Source organism: Sprattus sprattus (assembly GCF_963457725.1).
Source record: "Sprattus sprattus genome assembly, chromosome: 14".
Lineage (NCBI taxonomy): Eukaryota > Metazoa > Chordata > Actinopteri > Clupeiformes > Clupeidae > Sprattus > Sprattus sprattus.
Window position 1 is genome coordinate 5309667 of NC_137912.1, and position 27500 is coordinate 5337166.

General features: G+C 41.3%; 1 protein-coding gene across 1 annotated transcript in view; it reads left to right on the forward strand.

The window, feature by feature from the left end:
* LOC308375283 (ly6/PLAUR domain-containing protein 1-like) overlaps positions 1-17150 on the forward strand; it is a gene marked incomplete at both ends in the record, with an annotated part of 28709 nt that extends 11559 nt beyond the window's left edge. Inside the window, one exon of the mRNA XM_080851358.1 lies at positions 16882-17150. Within this exon, the coding sequence (XP_080707484.1) occupies positions 16882-17150 (269 nt within the window). The remainder of the gene's footprint in view (positions 1-16881) is intronic.
* Positions 17151-27500: the final 10350 nt, after the last annotated feature.

A 27500-nucleotide genomic window follows, 5' to 3' on the forward strand; every position in this document is an offset into this window, starting at 1 on the left:
CTTGAAAAATATATCCCAACAGGACGAACAAGACGTATGTTTTCCTGCTTCATATATGGTTATTTGCCCAAACTATAAAAAATGTTTCTCAAAAAAGATCTATTTTTTTCAGGATTTTGTTGCCGTTTTGTGGCTTCTGTTGAAAAAAGAGATTTGTTCTTCAATCAAATAGAACTTTAAAGTATCAGGTGTTGCATAGCAACACATTACTTTGATTTAAAGATATGAAAGATATGAATCAGAAGCACAAACCCCAATGGCAATATTCATACATATTTTTCAGCAGTCGTGATCAAGAAATATTGAACCTTCAAACGTTCAATTCAATGTATTTTTGTGCCACATTCTGAAGAGCTATAAAATAAATGAATAAATAAATAAATTATAGAGGTACACAGGTAAATAAGATGTGTACATGTACCATAATCCAATCAAAGTACAATCATAGCTGTTCTGACAGATAGATGACTTTACATAAAAAACGTCTGGGATATATGAAAGTTCTATCCTAGATTCTGTCACGTCTTTCACTAAATGCAATGCCCAAGAACTCCAGGCAAGTTCTTCTCTCAGTGAAGACGTGTATGCCATTGCATTTCAAGGTTTAGCCTTTTCTGCATTTCCACTGTCTCCACCACACTTTCTTCGGAACTCTTTGTCTCCTCAGGCATATATCAGATCCATGCATATTTCACAAGCAAGTAGAAAGAAGAATCCTTACCTTGAAATGCCTGACTTGTAGCATGTAGAGAGCCCAGGCGACAGTGGTACAGAGGGTAGAGAAGTTGTTTAGTAATCAGAAGGTTGCTAGTTCGATTCCCTGTCGAGGCGTCCTTGAGCAAGACACTGAACCCATAATTGCTCCTGATGTGCAGTGTGCCATCAGTGTAAATGTAAAATGTGTACACATCTCTGTAAGTCGCTTTGGATAAAAGCGTCTGCTCAATGACTAAATGTAAAATGAATCTGCTCATTACCTTGTACCCACTTGAGCTGGACATGAAAAGGTTATGTAACTCTATTGAAGGACCCTCGAAGAAATCCTTACAGTTCAACTACCCACACTGTTTGAGCCCCATTGGCTGAAAAAGCAAATTGAAGCATATTAATATCCCCTCACAAACAAATGAGTGCCCAAGGCTAGGTCCATTGCTTCTGGGTATCCGTCCATGTGGCTCAGTGAAGGTTTGAGGGCTGACTAACATTCATAACTGAAATGCAGGGACGTGCACAGGAGGGGGCTAAGGTTGCTCGGGTAACTGCCCGTTTGCCCCTTCTCGACTGAAGTTGCCCCTCTGAAGGAAATATATATATATATTTTAAAATAGTATTACGGCTGCAGAACTTCATGTACAGTATGCCTTGATAAAATAATGGCAAAATATGCGATCAGGGGACGGGGGCGTGGCAGCGGCGGTTAGTGAGAGTTTAAAATGATATTGGCAAAATATGCTTTCGGGGGACGGGGGAATGGAAGCGGCGGTGACAAAAATTAACGTGTTGCCCTTTTTTACCAGGGCAGAGCAACTGTCCTTCAAAATACTTGTGCACGCATATTAAAATCCCCTCACAAACAAATGAGTGCCCAAGGCTAGGTCCATTGCTTCTGGGTATCCGTCCATGTGGCTCAGTGAAGGGTTGAGGGGCGGACTAACATTCATAACTGAAATGCCATCGGTGGCATCATGAGGTAGCAGACAGATTGCTCACTACTTAAAAACACGAATCCGGGCACACTTGAGCAAGGTCTCATTTTGTACAACGCCATCCATCGGAAGGACAGTTTTGAAAGCAAAAAGTTCTGCCGTTCTTTGACAAGGACGGTTGCACACACCCATACGTACACATACTTATTTTCTTTAACTTGATTCAATGCGTTTTAGTAAGCTGCTTACAAACAAACTTTTTACGTTGTTACATGTCATACAATTTCTTTCATAAAATACTTTTCATATAATACTTTTTTTTTTTTATGTAAAAAAGGTCAATGTTACATAGCCTACTATAAAATATTGTGCATGTTGTGTTTCTGTATGTAACACCAGCGCTGTTAATGGTAATGCAGTGTTTTGTAAAACGTTACTGATACAGCCCTCTAAATCCTAAATTCCCTAGTATTTGCTGTGGTTTGTTTGGAATAAACGTTTTGTCACCCAAACTATTTTGTACATTCTACAGTAGCACTGAACATGTAAATGGGCTCTGTGTCTGTGCAACGCTTTGGTTCACAGTGTTTTGAAAAAAGTCCTTCAATTATGTGTATTTATGTATCCAGTCTATAGCCACTGGTTCTGTCAGATCGGTCTATAAAGTGCACTGTAACACTGTAATTGCAAAAGGCTTAAGCCTAACAAAAGACAGGGGTGTTTTAGATTCATCATACTTGTGTGTAGTTAGTGATTGAAGAAGTCTAACCGTATAAATAGTTGAGTTTACCATTTGACACGAAAGTTACATTTTGAAAAGGGATTATTGAGTTTTGAATGTAGTGTTTCATTTTGCAGGAGACTTGTGATGATTTGCATTTTGTGCGTGCAGCTGTAGAAACTGTAAAAGGGTACCAGGCACTGTAAATAATTGACCAAAAGTCTGCGAGCACACCACCATGCTACAGATCTCTAAGTCCTAGTTCTCATCTGCTCTGCTATGGCACAGACCTGCCAAATCAAGGCCTGTGCTTGAAGATGAAATCAAATCGTTATAGCAACCGAAACACTCGCTGTCCATTCCTCGCACACAAGTGGAGATACTCAGCTGGAGCTGCTCTCCCTTGGTTTCCATCTCTCATCATCAATCTTAAATAGCGCTTCTCTTAGCGCACGCTTGCACATCCATCATAACTACAGCGGGGCTCTGCCTACTGTTAGATGGCGGACACAGAAAGGGGTAAAAACCAGCGCAGCTCGGAAGTGAAGTGGCTCGCAAACCGAGGAAGTCACTTCCAGGGCTGTGATTGACTGTCAGACGAGGTGTCTTTCTAAGCGTCCAGGTCCCTGGTTGTTAGAGCTGTGAGCATCAGGTCTCGCCTTCAAATTCCGCATTACTTTAAAAAACAGGCTATGGTAGAGCTGTGAAATATAGACAACGTGTCTTTCCTCTCTCTTTGGTCATGGATTTGCAGTGCACGAGAAAACGAGAGGTAACAACCTTAGAAAGTAATTTAAAGAATATGAAAACAGTCTACTCATTTTCATATTTTATTCATTCGGCTCCTGTTCTGGTGTCTTATGACTGCAATCAATTGTTTTTCTTTTGAGCACAGCTCAAGACAGAATGTGAATGGCCCTGTCTGGCCCTGATTTAGTCCTAATCTGGTCAGGAAGAGTCTCTGATCTGATACTTATCTGCTCCTAATTTCCTCCTGATTTGATCCTGATCTACACCTGCTTCTCAGGGACTCCCAGTCTGACATATTTGTTTATTAGTTCGCAGACAATAAGGGCGTAGTAATAAAAGTAATAAGTAAATAAGTAATAAAGTAATAAAACTTACTTCATCCTCTGAGTGGTGAGAATCAGGTCTCGCCTTCAAATTCCGCATTACTTTCAAAAACAGGCTATGGTACTTTAAAAAACAGGCTATGGTACGTGCGCATAGGATTGTGGGTGCTTTAAGATGATTCCAACTGCATCCTTGAAAATGATCTTAACTAAGGACTCGGCCCTTGGTAGAAAGTCGAAGGATCCTAGACATCGGAACAGTCTTTCTTTTGTAGACAACGTAAACTCTCCACCTGCTTCTCAGGAGCTCCCAGTACTCGGGGATCTGACTTATTTGTTTATTAGTCCGCAGACGATAAGGGCGTGGAGTCAAGTAATCAAACTTCATTTCATCCTCTGAGTGCAAGTTCCCATACTGACAAGGAGAGCAATTCTCATTATCTATAATGCAACATAATAATACAAGCAACGACAGGGAATAGTGTCATGTGAAAACAATACAAATCAAAGTTCATCTCTGCTATTTTCTGATGGTGGGTCGTGTATAATGTATTATTATATAGATTTACTTCAATAGCCAAGTGAAATTAAAGTCAAGTTTAAACAACAAGCCAGTGCCTGAAAAAGACTCCACAATTTCCCTCTTCCTGATGATCTATTTAGAACATTTCTCAGAACAGCTCAGTTGAGCTTGTCAAGCATTGTTTACTGCTGCTAGCATCAGGCAAATGCCTCACAAGAAGTTTAAGTGCAACTCCCCAGGAGCAAGCCTTTGGCATCGGTGGCAAGGAGAAGCTCCTTGCTGAGCATGGGACCTTGAGCAGAGCCCAGCGAGGGGAGGGGAGCCCCTCGGCCAGAGGCAGTTCTGATTTGCAGCAGATTGCTTGTGTGTGTGCTTTAATTTTTTGTAAACAAGCGTCTGAAGAAAAAATATACAAGGACACTGCAATTCATCGATTTGACTGGGTCCAACAAGAGCCTGCAAGTTTAAAAATGTTTTTTTTTTTTTTTTCCCAACACCCGAGCCAGAGAAGAGCTCTCCTCTTTCCTGTCTGCTCTCTGCACATAAATTCATAATCAAGTGTCTCTAAAGGGTTGCCATTTATATTTCCCATTTTGTGAGTCTCAACTTTCCAGTGATCCGATAGAGAAGTCTGAGTTTAATATGAGTCTTGAGAACGTCAGCTCCTCTATTCGGATATAAATATCCATTGCAGTCATGCATTACAAATGGTGGTCCGTTTGAGTAGGAATATCAATGCGCTGTCTTGTAAGTATTTATGTTTATTCTTTGCAACGGCAAAAAAAGAAAATATTTTCCCTTCAGGGAAATCAATATACTGTATATTCATATAGATATATATATATAAATATATATATTTATGTATAAATAAATACATTAATTAAAAAAGAAGCATCAAACGGAGCTCAGCATTTCACAGCTTGTGGTATTCCAGTTGGATAGGTCTGATTGAGATGCCACGCCTATGCCCTGTGTGACTAATGTTGACGTTAGTTTTTAATGCGCTGATGATGATCAGCTTGATCATTTGGGGAAGCTTAAAGAGGAGAGACACTCTGGATGCTGCTGTCGATACAACTTTTCCGCAGAGACGGGGAAGAACTTTAGAGAAGTTTTAGTCGAGTCTCAGATACGGTTCCAGTTGATGTGGTTGCTTGGTGATGTGGTTGCCTTGGTGCTCCAGGGACCCATCGGTACCACTCCGGCGCTGCTTCCCTCATCCACACTTGCACACACACACACACACACGCACGCACACACACACACACACATACACACACACACACACACACACACACACACACACACACACACACACACACACACACAGACACACACACAAACACACACACAGACACACACACACACACACACACACACACACACACACACACACACACACACACACTCCAGCGCTCCCTCCCTCATCCAGAGGCAGGGTGATTAAGAGATGTTTTAATGCTTTGATGCCCTGGTAGCATCCGATGGCCCTCCAGAGGGTTCAGTTCCAATCATTTGCATGTAGTTATTTAGTGGCGGCTACGGTTCAATAGTGCCTCCATGTGTGACGGTGTAAAATCAAAAGGAAGGGGTACACTAACGATTCTAAACACAGTGCCGTAAGTCTTCAATTAAAAAGAGGAATGTTTTGAATAGGAGATGGTGGAAATTGCTGTGGGGTTATAATTAAGGTCAAGGATTTCTTTTTACAGCATCAATACCTGTGAATTGCTGTTGGTATGTCTAGGCGGACGTTCACTTTTTCCACAATCAGACGCAGCACATAAACATCCAGAGCCCGTTGTGATCCTCAGCCCCTGGTCTCGGCTAAGAGCACCTGGACCTGTGCTGTCTCGGCTGGGTCGTATGATTGACAGGCAGAACAGTGCAAGACGTGGTCAGAATCATTTCAGAGGCTCCTTTATCACCTAATATGCAATAATACAATTGATATAAAATCATAATAATGGGAAAAGGGTACAGATGGCTTGTTGTTCAGACATGAGGCAACCGACAGTGGAGCAAAAACAGCGATCGCAGGGACTGGTGCAGTTTTATCTCAGTTGCAATTAAAGTCGCAACCCTTGATTATAATCCGTTACCTTTCTCGTCAAGTTCAGTGAAATTGTCCTCACTTCCCCTAGCTGTCAGTCCAGTGTGTGTACTCAAAACCCCATCTGGGGTTCCTGCACAGTTCCGACTATTTAATAACAAACAAACAAACAAACAAACAAACAAACAAACAAAGGGGTTCAGACTGAGCCACACACGACTCCAGTCAGCTCCTGGGATGTTTGTCAATAATTGTTTATGTTGACATATATTGGCTGACATGAGAATTTACGACTGGATTTAAGACGCTTACGGGCATAGATTTGCTAGGGCTGATGAAGTCAGTCACCTGATGTCAAAGAAGGTGTTAGTGATACCATAAAACTCCTATTTTAGCACAAAGAAGACCTCTTTTGATGTCCTAGCACCATTATCCTGTGATAAAACACTTTGGCTTTCAATTACAGATACTCTAATTGGAGCAAATGTAATTCCCTTCATCACTGCCTCTTGGACAATAGCACCGTTCTTTCTGATTCCCAGAGCCTTGGCATGGAATTGCACTTCTTAATATAAGCCCAGTGGTTCGGCTTTGATGTTGGCTAAATCGGCCTTCCTGTAGTGGGACCGGATCGGATGAGAGGCTTTGTCTCTGCTTGAGACTGTATGAAGGAGGGAAATATACCTTATCTCATTCATTCAGAAGAGTAATTTAGTTCTTTAAGCACATTAATCATGGAAATTGATTGGCTCTAGTACAGGGATAGCCGCACAAGCCAGACTGTTGACTGTTGGCATTCAAATCTGGCAGACATTGTGGCTTGGCTAAGGACTGCTTACTTTTAATGGAAAGGGCTTGTTGCCCATAATAAGAAAAGGACAAGGCACAGATTTTCTTTTTTTTCAAAAATAAACTTTGGGAAGTCTTTAGTTACTATGTGATAATACAATGTACCCTTTGATGCTGTGATAATATGTGAAGTCTAACTTACTTGCTAAACAAAACTAAACAATTTGTTAACATTCCTGTGATGGAAGCCATGGACATCCGGTCAGAATAGAACAGTGTCATCTGTTGGTAGACTCTGGGTGGTAAGCAGAGGACCGGTGGTTAAGACCAGTCGCCTGACCGGAAAGGAAAGGACTATGCGTTTGCTTGGCTAATACCAGGACCTTTATTTTTTCAGAGACCAGTTACTACCGATCGTCTGCTTACCACCCATCGTCTACCAACACCGTCCACTTTTAGAGTGACAGACTCTAAATCATGCCACTTTGTGAGGGGGCCATCTTAAACTGTGTTGTGAATTATTATTAATTGAAGATTAGTTTATTAAAAGTAGATTATTCATTATTTGAAGTTAAGGGCAAACAAACATGATTTCTGTCGTTTAGTTAAGAAAAGGTTAATAGAAATGTTTAAATGCTCTATTTACATTATTTACAGTAAATATGGGAGAATCTGTTACTTCATCTGTAATTTGCTATTAATCTGAAGGTGTTTTAATTTGAAAGGAGATACCTTTATTCTGAAGTGCAGGAAGTGATGTGTGAATGTTCTCGTTAGTTTTTAGTAATGAAACAGTAGGTGAAGACGCTAGTCACATGAACCTGCCTTGTCTAACTAATAGTTTATTTCGAAATCCTTCTTCTTTGTAATACTGCTTCATATTGGAGAGTAAAATATTCCGCTTTTAAAGAGAAACATTTGGATCATCATTAGAAGCTTCCATTATAAACTGAGGCCATAGCGATGTTGACTCAGTGAAAAACACTGACAAACAAAAAGCTTGTGTTACATTTTTAGACCTTCTGCTTGCCTGTCTTGTACCCAGACTAATGACCACTGTTCGCCACAAACCTCATAAATCAAATCATTAATTTCCGGATTAATGTAATGCTGTCAGAATGGATTGTTCTGCTAATGTGTTTATGTGACATATTATTATATTTGCAGCATGTTTTATTTATAAACTTGTTTACTCTTGGACAACACTTGGATGAAGAATGTTAATTATCTTCTGATGTTTAAATTTGCAAACATGGTGCGGGGGGGTATCTGACTTATACAGATAATGTAAACATTTAATTTAGTCTTATTACATTAGGAAGAGCAAACATTTAATGTTCTCACTGAAGCTTTTCTGACCCCAAGGAGATATTTTCTCTTACCTTGTTTTTATACTTCTTAAATGTGAGTTTGTTTTCACCCTTGGGATGCCACGGGCCTACGTTAAGCACCCATGTTCATTAAATACCCTGTTTAATCCTCTAGTTAGCCTAAGTAGCCTAATTAGCTTATCAAACAATTAACAGACAACAACATTTTCTCCAAAAAGTTGAAGATGCCGCTTTTCAACCTGTCTGTTAATATCCTATGCAGGACTTAGAATGTCCACCTTTCACACATACTTTGAAAGAGTTGTTTAACGTGATCTTCAGCACTCTCAAAAAAAATGCCATGTTTGCTTGAAAACATTCCTGCGGCACAGAACAATAAAGACCCTCCGTCTTGTCAGTCAGTCTTCTCCATAACTGTCGCTGTGTTAGAAGCCTGGCACGGAGAAGAGAAGTGTTTTGATTACCTAACTAGCAGCCATCAGATTGTATTGTGAGTTCTGTCAGTGCTAATTGCTGTAATCAGGGGCAATAATGGCCTCTCTGGCATATCTGCCTCCCTGAAAGCTCAGGCACTGAAGGAGGCTTTGTCTCTCTGTTAGCTGAAATACGTCAACCCTGCCTGGTAGCGAACAAGGTACCTCATCATTTTGGCCTTTAAAAAAATTTGTTTTTACATACATCAGGCTTGATCCATTGTCAATCGGGTAAGTGAATTTGTCTTAGACTGCAGTAGTGGGGAGGAGGTTGGAAAAGTGCTTGTGTGCTGACAACTCAAAAGCGACTGTGAGGAATCTCAATGTAACTTTGAATGATTGATCACTTAAGATGCAGTTTTGTCAACAGTGTTCTCGCTCTCTGTATTCCTTTTCTTTTTCATCTCACCACCAATGGGGATGTGTTAGTACGTTGAATAATCGTTCTGCCTGTGCAGCACAGAAAAATAATTGGTTGTTTGTACCACCATTATTTTACGCCGTTTGTACTTTTTGACCGTCTTTGCCTATATACTTACAAATGTCCCTATATTGTGGTTTGTTTAAAAGATTCCATTGCAGTAGTATAGATTGAAGGTATTTTGGTCACCTTGGCTTGGAGTCCATAGAACCGAGTACATATTTGTAGACCGTTAGTAAGTTGCCGTACTCACATTTCAAAGATAACATGGTGAGTTTAGAGTTTAGTTTTTTTTTCTCTCATACTGTCTAAGGGAAATGAAACAACAGACAAACAAAGGCCATTTCTGCATTTGACAACATGCCTGTTTATACAAACACGTTCATCAGGATGGCAAACTTCTTCACACACCAGTAACACATTTTCACTTTCCCCTGAATCTACCAGGAGATAAAAATGAAGCTCATCTTCAGATCTGTCAGAATTAATTGGGTCTTAAAACAGCCCCACTTGTAAGTTGCCTTAGTAACGTAGCACAGCAAGCCAAAGTTTGTGCAATAACGAATGTGATTTGCTACAAGCCTTCAAATGGCTACTGTGCATCACTCTCAAAATGCCACATTAACCAGTGCAGGCGTGAATGTGTGAAGAGCAGCTTGTAGGTATCTTTGTTGCTTTTAGAGTGCCATGGAAAAGCATGAAGAGGAAAAGACATGAAGAGGGAAAACGATAGCGCAAATGTTGGGTGAAAATTAACTCAAGTTACCTCAGGACTCCAGAGTTGGATATTTATTCAACATCAACAAGCCTGTGGGGCTCAGTCATGTCTTGGAAGACAAGAGAGAGGCACGGGCCCATTCTCAGAGAGAGGGAGAGAGAGAGAGAGAGAGAGATTCCGGGCTCACTCCCAGACTGCAGCAGACAAGAGAGAAGCAAAATGAAACACATCACACAAGGTTTATATAGAAGGAAGTTACATTCTATCACACCAAAACACTTTGTCAGCAGGGGTCCACGTGGTGGGTCTCTGACGTCTGATGTAATCTTAAGGTCGTTTTATACCTGTTTTTAGACGCAGAACCGTAAGCACGTAAGATACACAAGGGACTCATTTTGGTTTATGGTTCCTTAAGGTTCCCTAAGGATTGTGCGTGTTGTAAAGCAAATCAATGCCAGAACTGTAGGTTTTATTTTGAGTGAAGTAAGCGTATTTATTGCAGCAGGACAAAGGAAAAAAACGTACCGGAGCATGACAGTGTAGTGGGCGAGAGGCTTGATGTTATGAATACATGTGTTACACAAAATACAAAGGTTGGCATTTTAGTACCAGTGGCGAAAAAGACAGATCACATGATGCAGAAGTTAGTTTATTATCTTTTAATGACGGCCACAGCGCTTTCAAACTATGTGTTTATGAGTTACATTATTCAAAGGTGAAATGTACAGCGAGAGAATCGCCAGGTGTAGGCTACCTTCTCATCATGAGTGTTTGTTGTCAGTGCTTGTAATACAATGGTGTTGGCCGCAAGTTAACTCCACGTTAATGTGAGCTTTTGTACGGGGTAATTCTATCAAACTTGCGCTTGCCTCACGGGTGCAAATGATTGATTCACGTCAATATGAATGGATGACATGACTTACAAGTGGTGGAAAATGAATATGAAAGTATTTGTTCTGTAAATTAGCGCATTCTCTCAAAACAATCGCGGGTGATGTCTCCTGTGAGAATGGGATATTCTCCCCATGAATTTGCGGTCATTTGAGTGTCCTTATAAGTGTTTAAAGAGGGTTTGTAAAGGAGTTCATGTCTTCGGACCTCTTCTGTTATGTTTGTTCATAATACGCAGGAAGAGGCTTGTGAAACGGTCTGCAGGCTATTCATGATTAAAAAAGAGCATTGTGAAATAAGACACCCATATCAAATCCAATATTCAATTGTGTCTCTCAAACGTCTCTCGTTCTATTGTACCAAAATGGCACCCTTCTATGCAGTTTTTCTTTTTCTGTCAACACAACCTCTCATGTCTAATTATTAGACAAGATAATTAGCCTCCATGACAAAACTTTTCATAGGCCCACTGCTATTCTAAAAAGGCTTCTCATCACATGATTGATTTTAATTACTATTCCAGACATCTATGATTAAAAGAAAGATGACAGAAGGTGTCACTGATTAATTAAAAGCTTTCACAAAACTTGGACTGTGCTTTAAAACCGCTTGGGTTCAGTCGTGATGTCAGGATGAAATTAAGCTTTTATATTTCATGGCTTTTTCATGCTTTCATAGCAATTTCAACAGACTGTAGTGTAACTGTTTAGATTTTGTTTTGTTTATTTTTGTTCAAGTTTTGTTTGTGGTGATTATTTTCGTTTTGATAAGTTTGTTTTACCTTTTGTCTGTCTCATGATTGGGTTTAGTTACATAGGAAGTGAGGTCATGGGGGTCAGGGGTCACACACACACCTTTATTATGGTAGCAAAAGTGTACCTGACTAGGAGACCTGAGACGCCGGCTCGCAGCCATGGTAGTATACCGCTGAGTCCAAGCTGATGAGTGTGATTTACGTTTACCTTGCCTCATATCCCCTCTCAATCGTTATGCAGCCAACGAGGTATGTTTGTCTATTTATGATGCTTTATTTCTTTGATTTCTTTGGGTTTGAATGTTTGGTTTGATTGTCTGTTGATTTGTGTTTTTACTGCTTTTAACCAGTTCGACGTTGGATTACAATGAATTAAAGAGAGAAATAAATCCATCAGTAAATTAAGAACTTTGGCCTAGCGTGTTTCCTGGAAAGGAGTGGAGGGGAGTGATACTGTAGTGTTGCACATTGGTTATCGGCATGGAAACGGATGGATTTTGCCCTGGTTTAACCTCAGATTCGCTTTTGTATTTGTATGTTTATTACACTGGTAAACAACTTGTCAAGAGTAGATGTACCACTACTTCATCCCATAACTGTTAGGCTGTCACTGAACAATATTTGCCTCACATATAGAATAAATGTTTTTTAATACAAACCCTTTCATTTATATAATGGTTGCCACACACTGTGTTAGCAAAAGCCAAGTGAGGGCATAATGACTGTGACATCAGAAACATTTCCAAGAAATATCCTCAGGAGCAGGTAAAAATATCGCTCACTGACAGTGTCAAATAAAACTAAAGAGAGTACTCTTGCGTCCACTGGAGCACATTTCCTCTTATTTCTGTTCGTAGCCAGAAATGTAGGTTTGTATCTTAATTTTTGAGTACCCACTGGTGTCTGGGACTCATACATTTTTTATTTGTTTTGCTCTTCTCTTACAAGTTGGTCAAGCAAATCATCTTGTTTTTCCAGTCTACAAATTGTTCCTCAAACACAATCTATTCACATAGACGCATAAGCACACACAATCAAACACATACACATCTTTCTTGAAAAGATCAATGTGGGACACAAACTGCACTTTTAATATTGCTTGGCAAACTAGTGTAGGTCAATATGATGAAAAACAGCCCATGGAGAAGATGCAGCGATCTTTACTTTTTATATGGTTTGTGGTTTTCTGACTTCGCAGAAATTTCTGCATCAGCGGAAAGCAAGGCTGATGGTGACAAAACCTCTAAATAATGGCCTAATGTTTTAGTTTGACCTCCCTTGAGTGTGCGCATGTATAAAGCTGATCTGTCATCATCAGGCGCACCACGGCACACTAAACTTTCCATCAATGTTTGTGGAAAACAACAGGCAAGGCGTCTCTACAGAGGCCATTTTGAAAATTCGCCATTTTTTTCAGCATTTAAAGTATTGATTTGCTTTAGCACCATTTGCAATCAGAAAGAGAAAGAGAGAGAGAGCCTTTTCACACATTGGCCATTGAAAAAGGTCGCCACAAACAAACATGGTGACCTAAGGAGGAGAGGTTGTGCGAATACTGCACACAAGAAGTTGAAAATGAAGAACATTTCCTTATAAATTGTAAAAAATTTGAACCAATTAGATCATTCTTCTTCCCAAAATTTGAAAATATAATCCCAAATTTTAATCAACTTGACAAAAATAAAAAAATTAAATATATATTGGGTGAACACCCAGATTTAATATATGTATCTGCGAAATACGTAAAAGCTTGTCATGACAGCCACGAGACATAATTTTCTGGTTATGTATTTACTTCCTTGTTTTGTTTTATTTATTCATTTACTTTTATCTTTTATCATTATTATTATTTTTCTTTTTTTTTCTTTCCCTTAATGCTGATCTGTGTGTGTGTGTGTGTGTGTGTGTGTGTGTGTGTGTGTGTGTGTGTGTGTGTGTGTGTGTGTGTGTGTGTGTGTGTGTGTGTGTGAGAGTGTGTGAGAGTGTGTGTGTGTGTGTGTGTGTGTGTGTGTGTGTGTGTGTGTGTGTGTGTGTGTGTGTGTTGTTATCAGTATTATCACTAATGTTGCTGTTATCTGCTGTTAATATTGTTGTATTGAGTGCTTTGGCAACAATGTATCGCACATTCATGCCAATAAAGCCATTTGAAATTGAAATTGAAATTGAGCAGTTCCATAAGTACGTTGTTCATGAAGTTACTAGGTTAGAAAATGAATTAATTATTAAGAAGTTATAAAAAAGAACTAGTGAGAAATATACAGTATATTTTTCAAATTATATACTTTAACCAGGTATTTCATGTATTAAACAACAGTTGTATATATATACAGTATATATATAATATCGATTTCGATTCGATTCGATTCTGATCCAGAGGTCAACGATTGGATTCTAAACCGATTATCGATTATCAATTATCAATTCTAAACTGATAAAATGATTATCAATGCATCTCGATTTTGAAAACATTTGTATTTGCTACTCAGAGTTTCAAATCAATTCCTACTTTGTGTTTGATAATTAAAGAAAATCAACAGATAAATTACCTTCTCTATATTTTTATTAGAGAAAGAGCTTTTCCTTGTCACAATTATGACTTTCTATGAGCAATGCAATAATCGATGTAGCTTGCATTTAAACACAAAATGGATGTGTAAAATATATATATAAAATTAAAAATAATAATAATTAAAAGAAAAAAAAAATCGATTAAGAACTTTTCACTTTTTCGAGACAGAATCGTTCTAGAGGGAATCGAGAGAAATCGAAGAATCGATTCCCCCCCCCACCCTTAATATATACCGTATACATTAAGGGTGGGGGGGGGAATCGATTCTTCGATTTCTCTCGAGTTAAATATATACAGTTTCCATGCTTTCCACTGGAAACTTTCCACTTTGAAACAGGTCGTTTGAGTTTGAGGTCCACATGGACAGCTGGGTTAATGGGATCAGAGTGAACCTCCGTCAGAACTGCAAAGGGTCGCAGTGTTAATGTCTTTAATATCAAATGAAGCCTCGGGTGGAGGGAGTTTAATTCAACGTAGATCTACAATTGGCCACTGAAAGTGTTCCCTTGTCCCCTTACTTTTCAGAGCTCAAATAAGTTTCTTCTACGTTGTGTGTCTGGGCCACTTACGCGGCTGTCAGTTTGGTCTAACAAGATGGGATAGGTCAGTTTGGTCTAACAAGATAGATAGGATTTTAGATAGATAGATAAACTTTTATTAATCCCGTGAGGGAAATTCAATTGTCAAAGCAGCAGGGTAGTGGGAATAGGAGTCAAGTTTCTTTATACATTATCATCAAAAATAAATTAATACAAATTTGAATGAGAAATTAAATAAATAGATAAAATAAATAGACAAAATAGCAAATTATAGACAAATTATATAAATATTATATAAAACTTATGTTTTATTGTGTTGGTTGTAAAGTTTACATAGGCCATCCTACCCATACTGTCACTGGCGTATTGCGTTCTGGCTCTGCTATTAGAATGAGCGTAGTCCGAATACAAATGCAAAGCCCGGTCAGAGTTGCTATCACTACACCAAATCTGTTGAAGACATTTTTAGTGCAGCCACACTTTCTTTTCATTGCACTTAGCAAACCAAACCAAACGTGAGATAGTTACAATGAAAACTCTGTTAGAAAAGTTTGAAACCACATAATGCCAGCAAGACATGTTTCTGACATTCAGTAGAAAAGCATGCATTTCAGACGTAGGCTAGCCTGCGCTGGTACAAAGGTGACATCATCTGAGTGGGGGTCATCAAAGGATAGGCTACATTCACATCTAGTCTTAACAATTAGACACACAACCTCCATTTTCCTGTATCAATTTGATTTTCATCTATAAACTCTGTCACTTTGAGAAGCAATTCACTATATTTTCAGGTGTCAAAAGTGGTGGGGACAGAATAGGTGATTGCAAAAAGTTGTGGGGACATGTCCCCAGCGTCCACCATGTCCACACCACGACAATCCTTTGAGAAGTCCGATTTTTCAAAATGATTCTGAATTGTACCATACAGATCTAGAATAGGATTGATAGCTGTTCAAGAAGGTCTAATGAGTTCATTATGACATCATAAAATGGAACCTTCAAGTAATGACATTCTACTCCGCAAAGGGTTAAGGATCTGAAACCATATCTCTGGAGACAAGCAGCAGCAGTTGATACTCTACAAAGAAAAAAAAGATGCGCACACATTGAAACTTATTTTGGGAAAATGCTGACGTTTGAATTCCAGGAGATTGAAGTGTGTGGAAAACTAGGGCACTGAGAACTGCTCTCATTCCAGAAGAAGAAGAAGGACTTGATTACTGAGCTTACAGTTGAGATCATTATTCAATTGTTCAATAAACTTAGTATTCAAAGTATTTAAGAGATAAATACAACTGAGACCAAAAGAGGGTGATGTGAAAAAATACTCTCCTATTGGCATGAATAGGAATAATATTGTCTATTAATTGTGCCTTTATATTACATCATTAGGTGCACCTTAATAGTTGTGTTGTTTCAACATCAAAGTGGAAGTGAACAATCACTCGAAGAACACTAGTCATCTGTGGGGGGATGATAGCTACAGCCTTCTTCTGTAGACGAACGATCGACGGCCCAGGAGTCCAAAACATGGTAGAAAAGGGAAATGAGAGACTGAAACATTTTTACATGACAAATTTCAACTTCAGCTTCAACTGACACTGAAGAAAACGAAAGTGACAGCGGGCAAAAACTGTTACAGTTCATCAGTGACAGCTTCCATCTTGTTTTACTTGTTGCCAAGGGAGATGAAGAGAAAAGGGCTGTCCTGGCAACAACTGGAGCGGAGGGCCCAAGACAGGAGAGGATGGAGGGGCTTCGTCGATGGCCTATGTTCCTCTGGGAACTTAAAGGCTTAGTAGCAGTAGTAGTATGTGAGAGGACTTGGGATCAGGAGGAGACAGATGTGAAGCCGTTTCACCGTAACCTCTCCTCTGAGCTCCTATCCACATTACATTCAAGCTTTTTCCAGCAGATGCCTACAGTTCAATTCAATTTGATGAATGCCAAACAAACTCTACAGAGCCCAAGGGCGGACCCCACAGGCACATGTATGACTTGCGGCACAGTGTAGGTATTGATCTTACAAGTGTGTGTGCCTCCCACAGTGACCTTGGGGTAGAATTCACAGAAAACTAGCGATGACTTAACCAGGAATATATTTGCTTATGTTAACATGCCATGTGTGTGTAGGTCGTCTTGAGTGAGCGTCTATGTGCCTCTTATGTTTCTCTCTCTCCCTCTCTTCCTCCCTCCCTCTCTCTCCCTACTTCCCTCCAACCCTCCCTCTCTCTCTCTCCCTCCCTCCAACCCTCTCTCCCTTCCTCCCTCCCTCCCTCCCTCCCTCCCTCTCTCTCTCCCTCCATCTCTCTCTCCCTCCCTGCCTCTCTTTCTCCCTCCCTCTCTCTCTCCCTCCCTGTCCCTCCCTCTCTCCTTGCAGGCATCCACTACCGTAAGTCCTGTGCCTCCTCGGGGGCGTGCCTCATCGCCTCCTCCGGGTACCAGCAGTTCTGCACGGGCGAGCTCAACTCCGTCTGCATCACCTGCTGTGACAGCCCCCTGTGCAACGGGCCCAAGCTGAAGAAGAGGCAGATACCCTCCGCGGCCCCCTCACCCCCCAACGCCCATCACCTCCTCTCTCCTCTCCTCCTTCTCCCCCTTTTCCTCCTCTTCCTCCTCGTCCACTCTCCTCCCCTCTCCTGCACATAGAAGCGGATTCCCCTCGGCTAGCGGCCTCCTTTTACCTCCTGCTTCTCTCTCTCTCCAGTGCTGTTATGTGTTTTCTCCCCCCCCCCCCCCCCAAACGCCCACTCTCATCTCCTTTTCTCCTGTCCTTACTTATCTATCCATCATGTCCTTCCTCTTTCTCCCCTCTCATAAACCCAGTTTGGGTTGTGACTCTAGCTCCGCCTGACTGTGTATTCTACCGTGTTTAGGAACAAGTAAATACCCCCCCTCCCCCCACCCCCCCCCCCCCCATTGAGTCCCCCTTCCTCACCATGCCCTGGAACTGGATGGTCGAACAGATGTGAAGGGTTCAGCGGGGTGCAGACTTAGGGGGGGCGCTGGTGCCCGTAGATGGGATCACCCCTGCTCACTCTTCAGCTCATGACGCGAGGCGGCGGCCCAGACAAGACAAGACAAGACAAACGGAGATTAAATGGGAACATATGTGAAATGAGGAGAAGAAAGGAGAGGAAAGAGAAAGGCTCTTCTTTGTCAGACGGCGGGTGTAAAAAAAAAAAAAAACTGAGCCGCCTGCCTGTCTCTACTGCGTGCGTATCTATCTCTGATCCAGGGCTCAGATATGGCAACTAAACAAACCCATTTTCCAGTCAGAGAACTCAAGAAGACTGACAGAGAGGCTGACGACAGAGAGGAAGAGCAAGAGAATGACAAAGAGAAAGAGAGAGAGAGAGAGAGAGAGAGACGGAGAGATGAATATCATTTTGATACCTTCAAGTAGCTGTCTGAGACCCGATAATAAAGGAAAAAAGGAAAAAAGGGTATCCGAAGTTTGTGATAAGAATAGCAACATATGCTGTGTTTTGTTGAGTGAAGTCTCACTTGTGAGTATGACACCAGTTGTTATTCATTTCTGAGAGAACTCATCCAGTGACACGTGAAACATTTGACCTTCTTTCTCTTCGGTCTTTGATTATATATTTATAATTTGATGGTGCAGTGTGATCTCAAAAAAAGCTTTAAGTAAATGCACGAGAGAGGCGGGAAGATTAATGTAATTAAATATTAGTCAGGGCTTCTAACATCTCCTTCTTAATGTCCCCTGATACAACGCACTTGAACTGCACACATAGACACACATACAACTCTCTGAAAAACAGAATAACTCTAAGCACCCTGGCTCTTTGCAACATTGTATTGTATTGGTTCTTATTACAAAACGGGTCCTAACTATTCTGGCTTGACATCAGAGAGTGAAGAGAGAGCAAGAAAGAAGGAGAGGCAGAGAGAGAGAGAAAGAGGGGGGTGGAGAGAGAGAGGTAGAGAGAGAGAGAGAGAGAGGGGGAGAGAGAGAGCGGGAGAGAGAGAGAGCAAGAAAGAAGGAGAGGCAGAGAGAGAGAAAGGGGGGGTGGAGAGAGAGAGGTAGAGAGAGAGAGAGAGGAAGAGAGAGAGAGGGAGAGAGAGAGAGAGAGCAAGAAAGAAGGAGAGGCAGAGAGAGCGAAAGAGGGGGGGTGGAGAGAGAGAGGTAGAGAGAGAGAGAGAGAGAGAGGGAGAGAGAGAGAGAGAGCAAGAAAGAAGGAGAGGCAGAGAGAGAGAAAGAGGGGGGTGGAGAGAGAGAGGTAGAGAGAGGAGGGAGAGAGAGAGGGAGAGAGAGAGGGAGAGAGAGAGAAAGAGGGGGGTGGAGAGAGAGAGGGAGAGAGAGAGAGAGAGAGAGGGGGAGAGAGACAGAGGGAGAGCGAGAGAGAGAGAGAGAGCAAGAAAGAAGGAGAGGCAGAGAGAGAGAAAGGGGGGGTGGAGAGAGAGAGGTAGAGAGAGAGAGAGAGGGGGGAGAGAGAGAGAGAGAGAGAGAGAAAGAGGGGGGTGGAGAGAGAGAGGTAGAGAGAGAGAGAGAGGGGTGGTTCTCATAGCCTTTGTTGAACAGATTGTAAATGCATTACCCTGTCACAGGCGTCTGCTTCAGCTATTTATGGTGCAAACACTAGCATTAGCGACCGCTCAGGAGTCGGCTCCTATCTATGACAACGGCTGGGGGGAGCCGTAAAACCCTGAAGATTTGCACTCAGCAAATGTCGCCCCTCCACCCGCGCTCACTATAAGCCATTACGGAAGACGAAGATGTTAGAAATGGCACAGGCAATGGTCTCTCCTCCTCTCTCTCTCGCTCACTCATAAACACTAACACACACACACACACACACACACACACACACAAACACACACACACACAGGCACGCTCAGAATATCCCTCAAATTTTGAGGGCCTCTCATTTTCAGCAGACAATACACATTTCCTTGTATAGATGGTGTCACTGGATATGGTCCTCCATCTTCAAGGGAGATCTCTATTTGCATTTATTCTTTGTTTTATGGGTGTGCGCTTATTTGTTTTCAATGTCAAAAACAAATGTGAGGAAAGCCTGTGTATATTTCCATTTTCACCCTTAATGTGACAGGGCCTTGTGAATTATCACCTTATGCGGTTGTGTGCTTGTGAACCCTTTCCATTCTACACCACTGGATATGAAATGGGCATAGGGGGACTCCACAGCACCAAACGTCAAGTCTAAAGTGTTCTCTGTTCCATCTCTTCTTTCAATCAAATTAAAAACTGATGGGAAGGCAGAGATTGTTGTGGTAAAGGTTGTGTTTTACAGTAGTGTTTCTGTGTGTTGAGCATGGAGGGTATTGACTGTACAATGGAGTAGCATAAACCTTGAAAGCTGTCATGAAAGCAGGCAACACAACTTATTTGAATACATTTGCATTCATTTTAGATGTACAAGGCAAATGAACTTTTTCAACGAGTTCTGTATAAGGCGTCCTTGTGCAAGATAAGTGGCAATTAATGTTCCCTAAAGATCACGCCACATTTTCAATTTCTATTTAACAGAGAAAAGAATCTCTGACACACGCACCACCTAATTCAAACTTTACAGTGTTATTGACAACTTCCTGGTTTCTTCATTGAGCCCTGTAGAACCTGATAATGTAATAATTTCCTGATAACGTAATAACCCTGATAATGTAATAAAAAAATCCCTCATAAGTCCCTAAAAGATGTAATAAAACCTGATAATGTAATAATATCCCAATAATGTAATAAAGTGCATTTCCCAATAATGTAACAATCGCCATACCAATAATGTAATAAAATGTTACATTAATTGGAAGTTATTACATTATCAGGTTAGCCTAAATTTAGCAGAACCTGATAATGTAATACATTCCTGATAATGTAAAAACTTTGATCAGTGCTGAAATGTTGGGACACCAGTTATTCAGACCAAGTAGTGATGCTGTGTAGACAACCACCCATATCTATGAGCAAGGTTCACAAACACATCCATCTCAAAACACAAAATAAGTGCAAATGAAGCAATAACTTGATATGTTGGATATGAGTAATGGAAGGTGGAAAATGGAAAGGATGAGTCTTGATGTCTTTAGCCATTGTGTTTTCCACTGAAAGGACAAGCCAACAGAGGATCCATTCAAACTGCCTTGTCATGTGCAAAGTCAAGGGAAAGTAGAGGAAATGCATGTTGCATGATGTTTTGCAGTATATAGTGTCATTTTTAAGGGACATTGCCACACAAAATCAAAAGAGAATTTGATATAAATCAAATAGCGAAATGTCAGCTATTGATGATCAATGAGGACTTAGAAACTCAATGTTCTATGTGCCCATTAGCTGCCGGTCTATAACATACCAAAATCTTCTTATTTTTTCTCTATTAGTTGATTACCACTGAATATCCCTTTCACCATTGTAAAAATTGTGCATTCGCAATCATATAAAATATATACTGTATCTGCTAATAGTGAAGCAGATGCTACAGCACCAACCAAAGTTATTACAATATCAGGTAATTATTACATTATCAGGTTCTGCAAAAATTATTGGGAAATGCACTTTATTACATTATCGGGGTATTATTACATTATCAGGTTTTATTACATCTTTTAGGGACTTATGAAGGAATTTGTATTACATTATCGGGAGTTATTACATTATCGGGAAATTATTACATTATCAGGTTCTACAAGCCCCCCAAAATCTTTGGAGTTGTGGAATATGTGAGTGACATAAGCTTCTGTCAATGAAATGCAACTTCATGATGAATACCTGCACTATTTATTGTTTTTAAATATTTTGTATTTTTAGTGTCATGGTTGATATTTCAAATTTGCTCTACTTTGAGTAATAAACTAAGACTTATATTCATGATTCATGATATTTACATATTCTATGCCTAGATATGACCTCATGGCAACATTACCTAATCACATCTCAACAACAATAATCATACTCAAACAGCTTATACCAGTTTATTCCTATGCTGTTCACTGTGATAATACTCACAGACTTACAGTAAGATGCTATGGAAACTAAAATCATAAATATCTTTAGAAATTGTAGGTATGTGAAAGGGGACATGAAAAGCAAAGTGTAAAATATTCCAGTTGATGTTATTGTTGAAGTTGTATTCTTGCTTTATCATTAACAAGTCTCATAGATAAAATCATTATCTGTGGTCACAGTAGAACTCTTTCCTTAGTCTGTAACGGGGTCTTTTCTTGTCTGGAGACAATGTGACCATACATTTGCTTATTCACTAAGACAATCTGCCCGGGTGGATCTTTGAAGGGGAAGTGTTCTGTGAAGATGAAATGCAAATAAATAACATCAGAAAATTGAATCTCTGTCATCTTTCCCGTTTTACTTTCGTACAGTCCATCACTTAGAAAACCTTTATTAGTGTGCTTGCCCGAAGGGAAGCACAGTATTGTTGTTGTCAAGTTTGCTTTATTTATTCTCCCCGTTTTTCTTGCAGCTAACTACTCCTCGCCCGATTGAGATCGCATTGCACCGAAACGTCCGGCCCGATCCGGTGCAACCTGCTATGGCTTTTCGTGGCGGTACTCCTTGCCACTCCTTTTTTATTCCTCTTTTTCCATCACCTTTTTTCTCCATAGACTTGCATGGCAGAACTCTGTGCCATTATGACATCATAATAGGGTCATTAAACTGGCTTGCACCTGTGCTTCACTGACACCTCTCACTGCCACCTGCGGCTCCTCTTCTCTCTCTGTCCCTCTCCATTCAACTGTATAACTAGGAATATTAAGACTCATGTTTACTCACTCATGCATACTCACTCATGCATACTCACTCATGTTTACTCACTCATGCATACTCACTCATGCATACTCACTCATGCATACTCACTCATGCATACTCACTTATGTTTACTCACTCATGCATACTCACTCATGTTTACTCACTCATCCATACTCACTCATGTTTACTCACTCATGCATACTCACTCATGCATACTCACTCATGCATACTCACTCATGTTTACTCACTCATGCATACTCACTCATGCATACTCACTCATGCATACTCACTCATGCATACTCATTTGTGCATGCTCATCCAGCAGGTTGAGCTGGAGAGCTGACACCTGCCCCAATTCCAAGGCACTTGTTCTCTCGGTCATGGCCGCAACAGAGCAAGCACACTCTCGCAGTTCGTTCACGAAACGCATTCTAGTTTATTTTCACTTGTCATCCACTCATGTGTTGGCTCTGTCTGATGTTCATCAATCCAACCCATGAATATTGTTCTGCTTTACTGATTATGCCCTTATGCACCGAGTCTCAGGCTGATGGAATGATTAGCTGAGGTACTCCATGTACATAATAAATAAATGTAGTAGCTCCAGGGAACAACGCGGTTTTCCCAATCAGTGACCATCTCTTTTTCAGTCTCGTTATTCAGTCTTTCTTTCATTTCGTTCTCTTTCGTTCTCTCTCTTCCCCTCTCGTCTTCAGAGAGGCACTGTGCACTTTGAGTGGCTGCTGATTACAGTCCTCTCACACAGCTCCAGGACCAGTGACAGCCGGGAGTCACCTTGCGGGCGTTAAGGCGCCTTCTCCTCCCAGGTTTGGGAGTTGGGTTTCCTCCATTAATGAGCGATAACTGCACAGCAGCGCGGGGCTGGCCACGAGCAGAGACGGCCGCCCTGAGAAGGGGCTGCCCGCGAACCCGACGGAGAAATGACTGAACGGAGTGACGGGGAACCGGATGGAAATATATTCGCAGTCAGAGACCGGTTTTAAATTGCGGGTGACCTCCCGCGGCTTCCCGCGACTCTGCATTATCATTCTACGGGTACCCATGGGTGGCCTGCTCTGCAAGCCCCGGTTCCATTCCTAACACTAAAGAATGGAAATGCCTGTTCAGGGATGCGGCGGGTGAAACACGGGAAGCGCTTGACACGTCGTCATCACTGAGAAGAGCAGGCAATCTGTCTCCAGTAAATTCGGCTGAACCCTCCCACTCACCTCTACAACTCGGTCAATAACTTTGTCAGTGGAAGGAATGAACACATCGCTGAAAGCAGGAGTATGATTTTGTATGTCTAAAACATTTCATCGTAATAGCACACTTTATAGCCATCATACTTTTTTTTTTCTGTCAGGTGATCAGGATCATTGTTTTCACTTCAATCACAAGCTATAGACAGATCTAAATGGACTCAGTGGCTTACAACCTCCTAATGATTTCTGATGTAATAAATTAACCTGGTACACAAATGTATATTATTACTATTAATATTATTATTATTATTATTATTATTTAATTATCAATGTAAGCAGAATGGAGTTCTCATTGGGTTAGCTCCAATGAATATTTACTAGGGGCTTTTTGAACGTTCTGAATATTATATGCCAACACAGATATGTCCGATAGAATACTCACTACAGCTGTCCTGATCTTCAGACAGCCATACATGTATTCATACTAGGAATGCACCTAACTTGGGTCAACTGAAATCCTAAAATACTGTGTATAATATTGGAGTGTAGCCATGGTGATGGCTGTCTGGACATCCGGACCATAACAAGGCCAATGTGACAATGGCCCAGTAAATAACCAAATTAAAGTAAATAGCCAAATTAAAATCCGATCTACGACTGTGAATTTCCTCTCAGAAGTGCGGCGGTGTGTTACGCCTGTGGCTGTGTCTCGGTGCGGCGATGCCAGCTCTCCGTGATTAGGAGCCTCATCTTTCCTCCTCTCTCTCTCTATCTCTCTCTCTCTCTCTCTCCTTCTCTCCGTCTCTCTCTCTCTCTGTCCTCTCCACAGGCAGAAGGAAAAGCTCTTCAATCATCCCCACATCAAGCCATTGTCTCAGTTCAGCACAACAAACACTTTTGCCTCACTTATCGTATCAAAGTAGTCTCATTTATTCCTGCACTATATCACATCAGCAGCTGTATGTCTGACCGTCTGTCTGTCTGTCTGTCTGTTTGTCTGTCTGCCTGCCTGTCTGTCTGTCTGTCTGTCTGTCTGTCTGTCTGTCTGTCTGTCTGTCTGTCTGTCTGTCTGTCTGTCTGTCTGTCTGCCTGCCTGCCTGTCTGGCTGGAGCTTGTGACTGTGTGTTAATCTGCTCCTCTGGCTGTCACACACCTGCTCCTGTTCTCAGTGCGAGATGATTGCTACTGGGGCCACTGAAGGGTCTGTCATTGCACAGCGGAGACAACGCAGCGGAATATATTGGCCCCTCGATGATCCGTTACTTGTGTGTTTGTAATGTGTTATGCAAATGAACTTGTCTGGAAACAGATTATTGTTTCTTCCAGTGTGTGTGAGCTCGTTGGGGAATATACGGTGAACAACCCATTCAATTTTAATGTTGAGTCAGGTCATTCCAGCTCAGCACAACAACCATTCGCATTCCTGCATGACAAGAATGTACCTGACAATGGCTCTTTCACCATCTGTCAATATGTTAATTGGTGTTTTAGAGCTATGAGATCACAGGTATCCTATGTGGTTGACATGACAACTCTATGACAACTAACTCCAGCATAGACCAAGCAAAACATTAAAACGCTTCTTGTTGTTCAAGGAAACTCACACGGCCCAGCAAATGCACACTTCCATAAGTGGAGCACTTGTCGTGTCTGAGAACCAACGTTCATTGTGTTGCCCGGGGCACAATGCCATATGCCAGTCAAGCTTCAGGAACAAACTTGTAACGTGAAATTCCCCGAATACTAATTGAAAAAAATGATACGAAGCAATCGCTCAGGGAACAGGGATGAGAAAAACTGAGATGGAACAGAGTCACCGAGGAGGTACCATGCAGCTGACACACCTTCTGGACACCTTCTGGACACCTTCCGGAAGCCCATATGACCCTGTCAGTCACCACACAAGCCCCATGCGTCAAGTCAAACCACGCCGTTCGTCTAACCCTGCGTAGCCTTCCAAAAAGAAAGCAGCCACTCTTGAGAAGCCGTTTTATGTAAGCTCTTAGCACGAGCAGAGAGGCAGATGAACAATGACCCCCCCGGACCAGCAGGCATTTCAAAGGTCATATTACTGCTGACCCCATTATCCAACCATCAGCGTTTACATGAGAGGCGGGTCACAGGAGTCAAGGCAATCAGCAAACATGGCAAGAAACGACGCAGCCTCCTCTGAGTGGTTGTAACAAGCTTTTGCCCGCCTGACAAGAGTTGTGAAAAGGCTAATGTGTCAGACTTTGACAAGCCGGGGCACCCTGAGGTGGATGGAACCAGCGGAACATCTTGTTGTCGAGGGAATTACGGACATGACAGCAGGACTACTTAATTACACACTGGCGCTTCTCTAACACTTTCCAGGAGGAATTCAGATGACACATTTTTTGGAAAGGATTTGGCATACTGGCTCAGGCAAACCAACTCAGCCTCATAGAGCCTCAACGTTGTTAAAACAAAGATTTTTCACATTATACTCATCCGACCATAATCAACATCTTTGATTCTTCTTTGAGTTTTCTATCTGCATGTGGTGTTGGCATATAATATTCAGAACATTCAAAAACTATACCCCTAGTAAATATTCATTGGAGCTATCTCAATGAGAACTCAATTCTGCTAACATTGATAATCAAATAATAATAATAACAACAATAATAATAAGAATAAGAATAATTCAATTTCCCCCCATTTTCAACTCTGAGATTGGGGACAGTGACAGTGAGCTGACTGACCCAATGTGGCGATCCTTTGGTCTAGTCCAGACGTCCATTTTGACATGATTGCATTTGATGGGAAAAGGTTGACCACATTGGACACGGTGTTAAGATGTCAGCAATCCAGACAGCACCTGTTCCACAGGTGATTTTTCAGCTGTGAATATGAACTGACCTCTGAGGGAGATGTTGTGTTGACAAAACATGTCCTCTTTTTTAAAAATGGTGAAGATTACAGTCTCAAATCAATTAAATTATTTTTCCCTGGCTACTCTCAACTCTTCTTTAAAACCTGTAATGAAAAATTGCTCAAAACGGCCAATATTTAAAACATATCCACAGAGAAAAACAGCATTCATGGATGTTGTTATTGGTTACTGGATAAGTACTTGACTGTGATCTATTCAGTGTTCACTGTGAGGGATAAATTGTCTTTGGACCCTGAGGCAGGAAATGGGGCAGACTGTGAATAAAGCAGTAGGACTGACGGACTGAATGTGCTGATGAGAAGAAGGAGACTTTTATGTTATACCTCTCATTTACCATTATTCCTTTTAGTGAAAGTGTGCATAGTGCTATTGGCTCTGACTTGAGAGAGAGAGAGAGAGAGAGAAAGAGAGACCAACAGAAAGAGACAGACAGACAAACAGACAGACAGACAGACAGACAGACAGACAGGCAGACAGACAGACAGACAGACAGACAGACAGACAGACAGACAGACAGACAGGCAGGCAGGCAGACAGACAGACAGACAGAAAGACAGAAAGACAGAAAGAGGGTGAAAGAGAGAGATGATTTTGTAAATAACCGAATGAGCATAAGATAATTCAAGTATGAACCCCGTCTGGTGTGCACTGAATGCGTGCTGTAAAGTGTGCCGTCGGTGGCAACGGCACAAGTGATCAGATTTGATTACATTTCACGTCACCTCACAATAGACCTCAAGTCTCTCTTGTCGTCTCTGTGCTCTCATCTGTTAAATTCCTCGCTCTTTGAGGGACTCCTGATCAATGAAACCAGGGATAATAATTGCTCAATGACACTAGGGATAATAATTGATCAACGAAACCAGCTATAATAATTGCTTTGAACACCAAGAAAGAAAACACCCCCACCAGTTCTCATAATGACGGATGCTCTGACAATACCGATGACCTAAATAAATGTGACTCCGGGGGATCTGTGGGCACCTGAAAACATGCCGTTCTGGTGTAAGTGACGAGGTTGTGAGTTTATACGGATTAAACCTAAAGTTGAAGGCCATGGGCTCCACTCTGCTTCATAAACAATCACGAGGACATCACGGTGAGTCACGAGGGTTTCTTACTGAATGAAA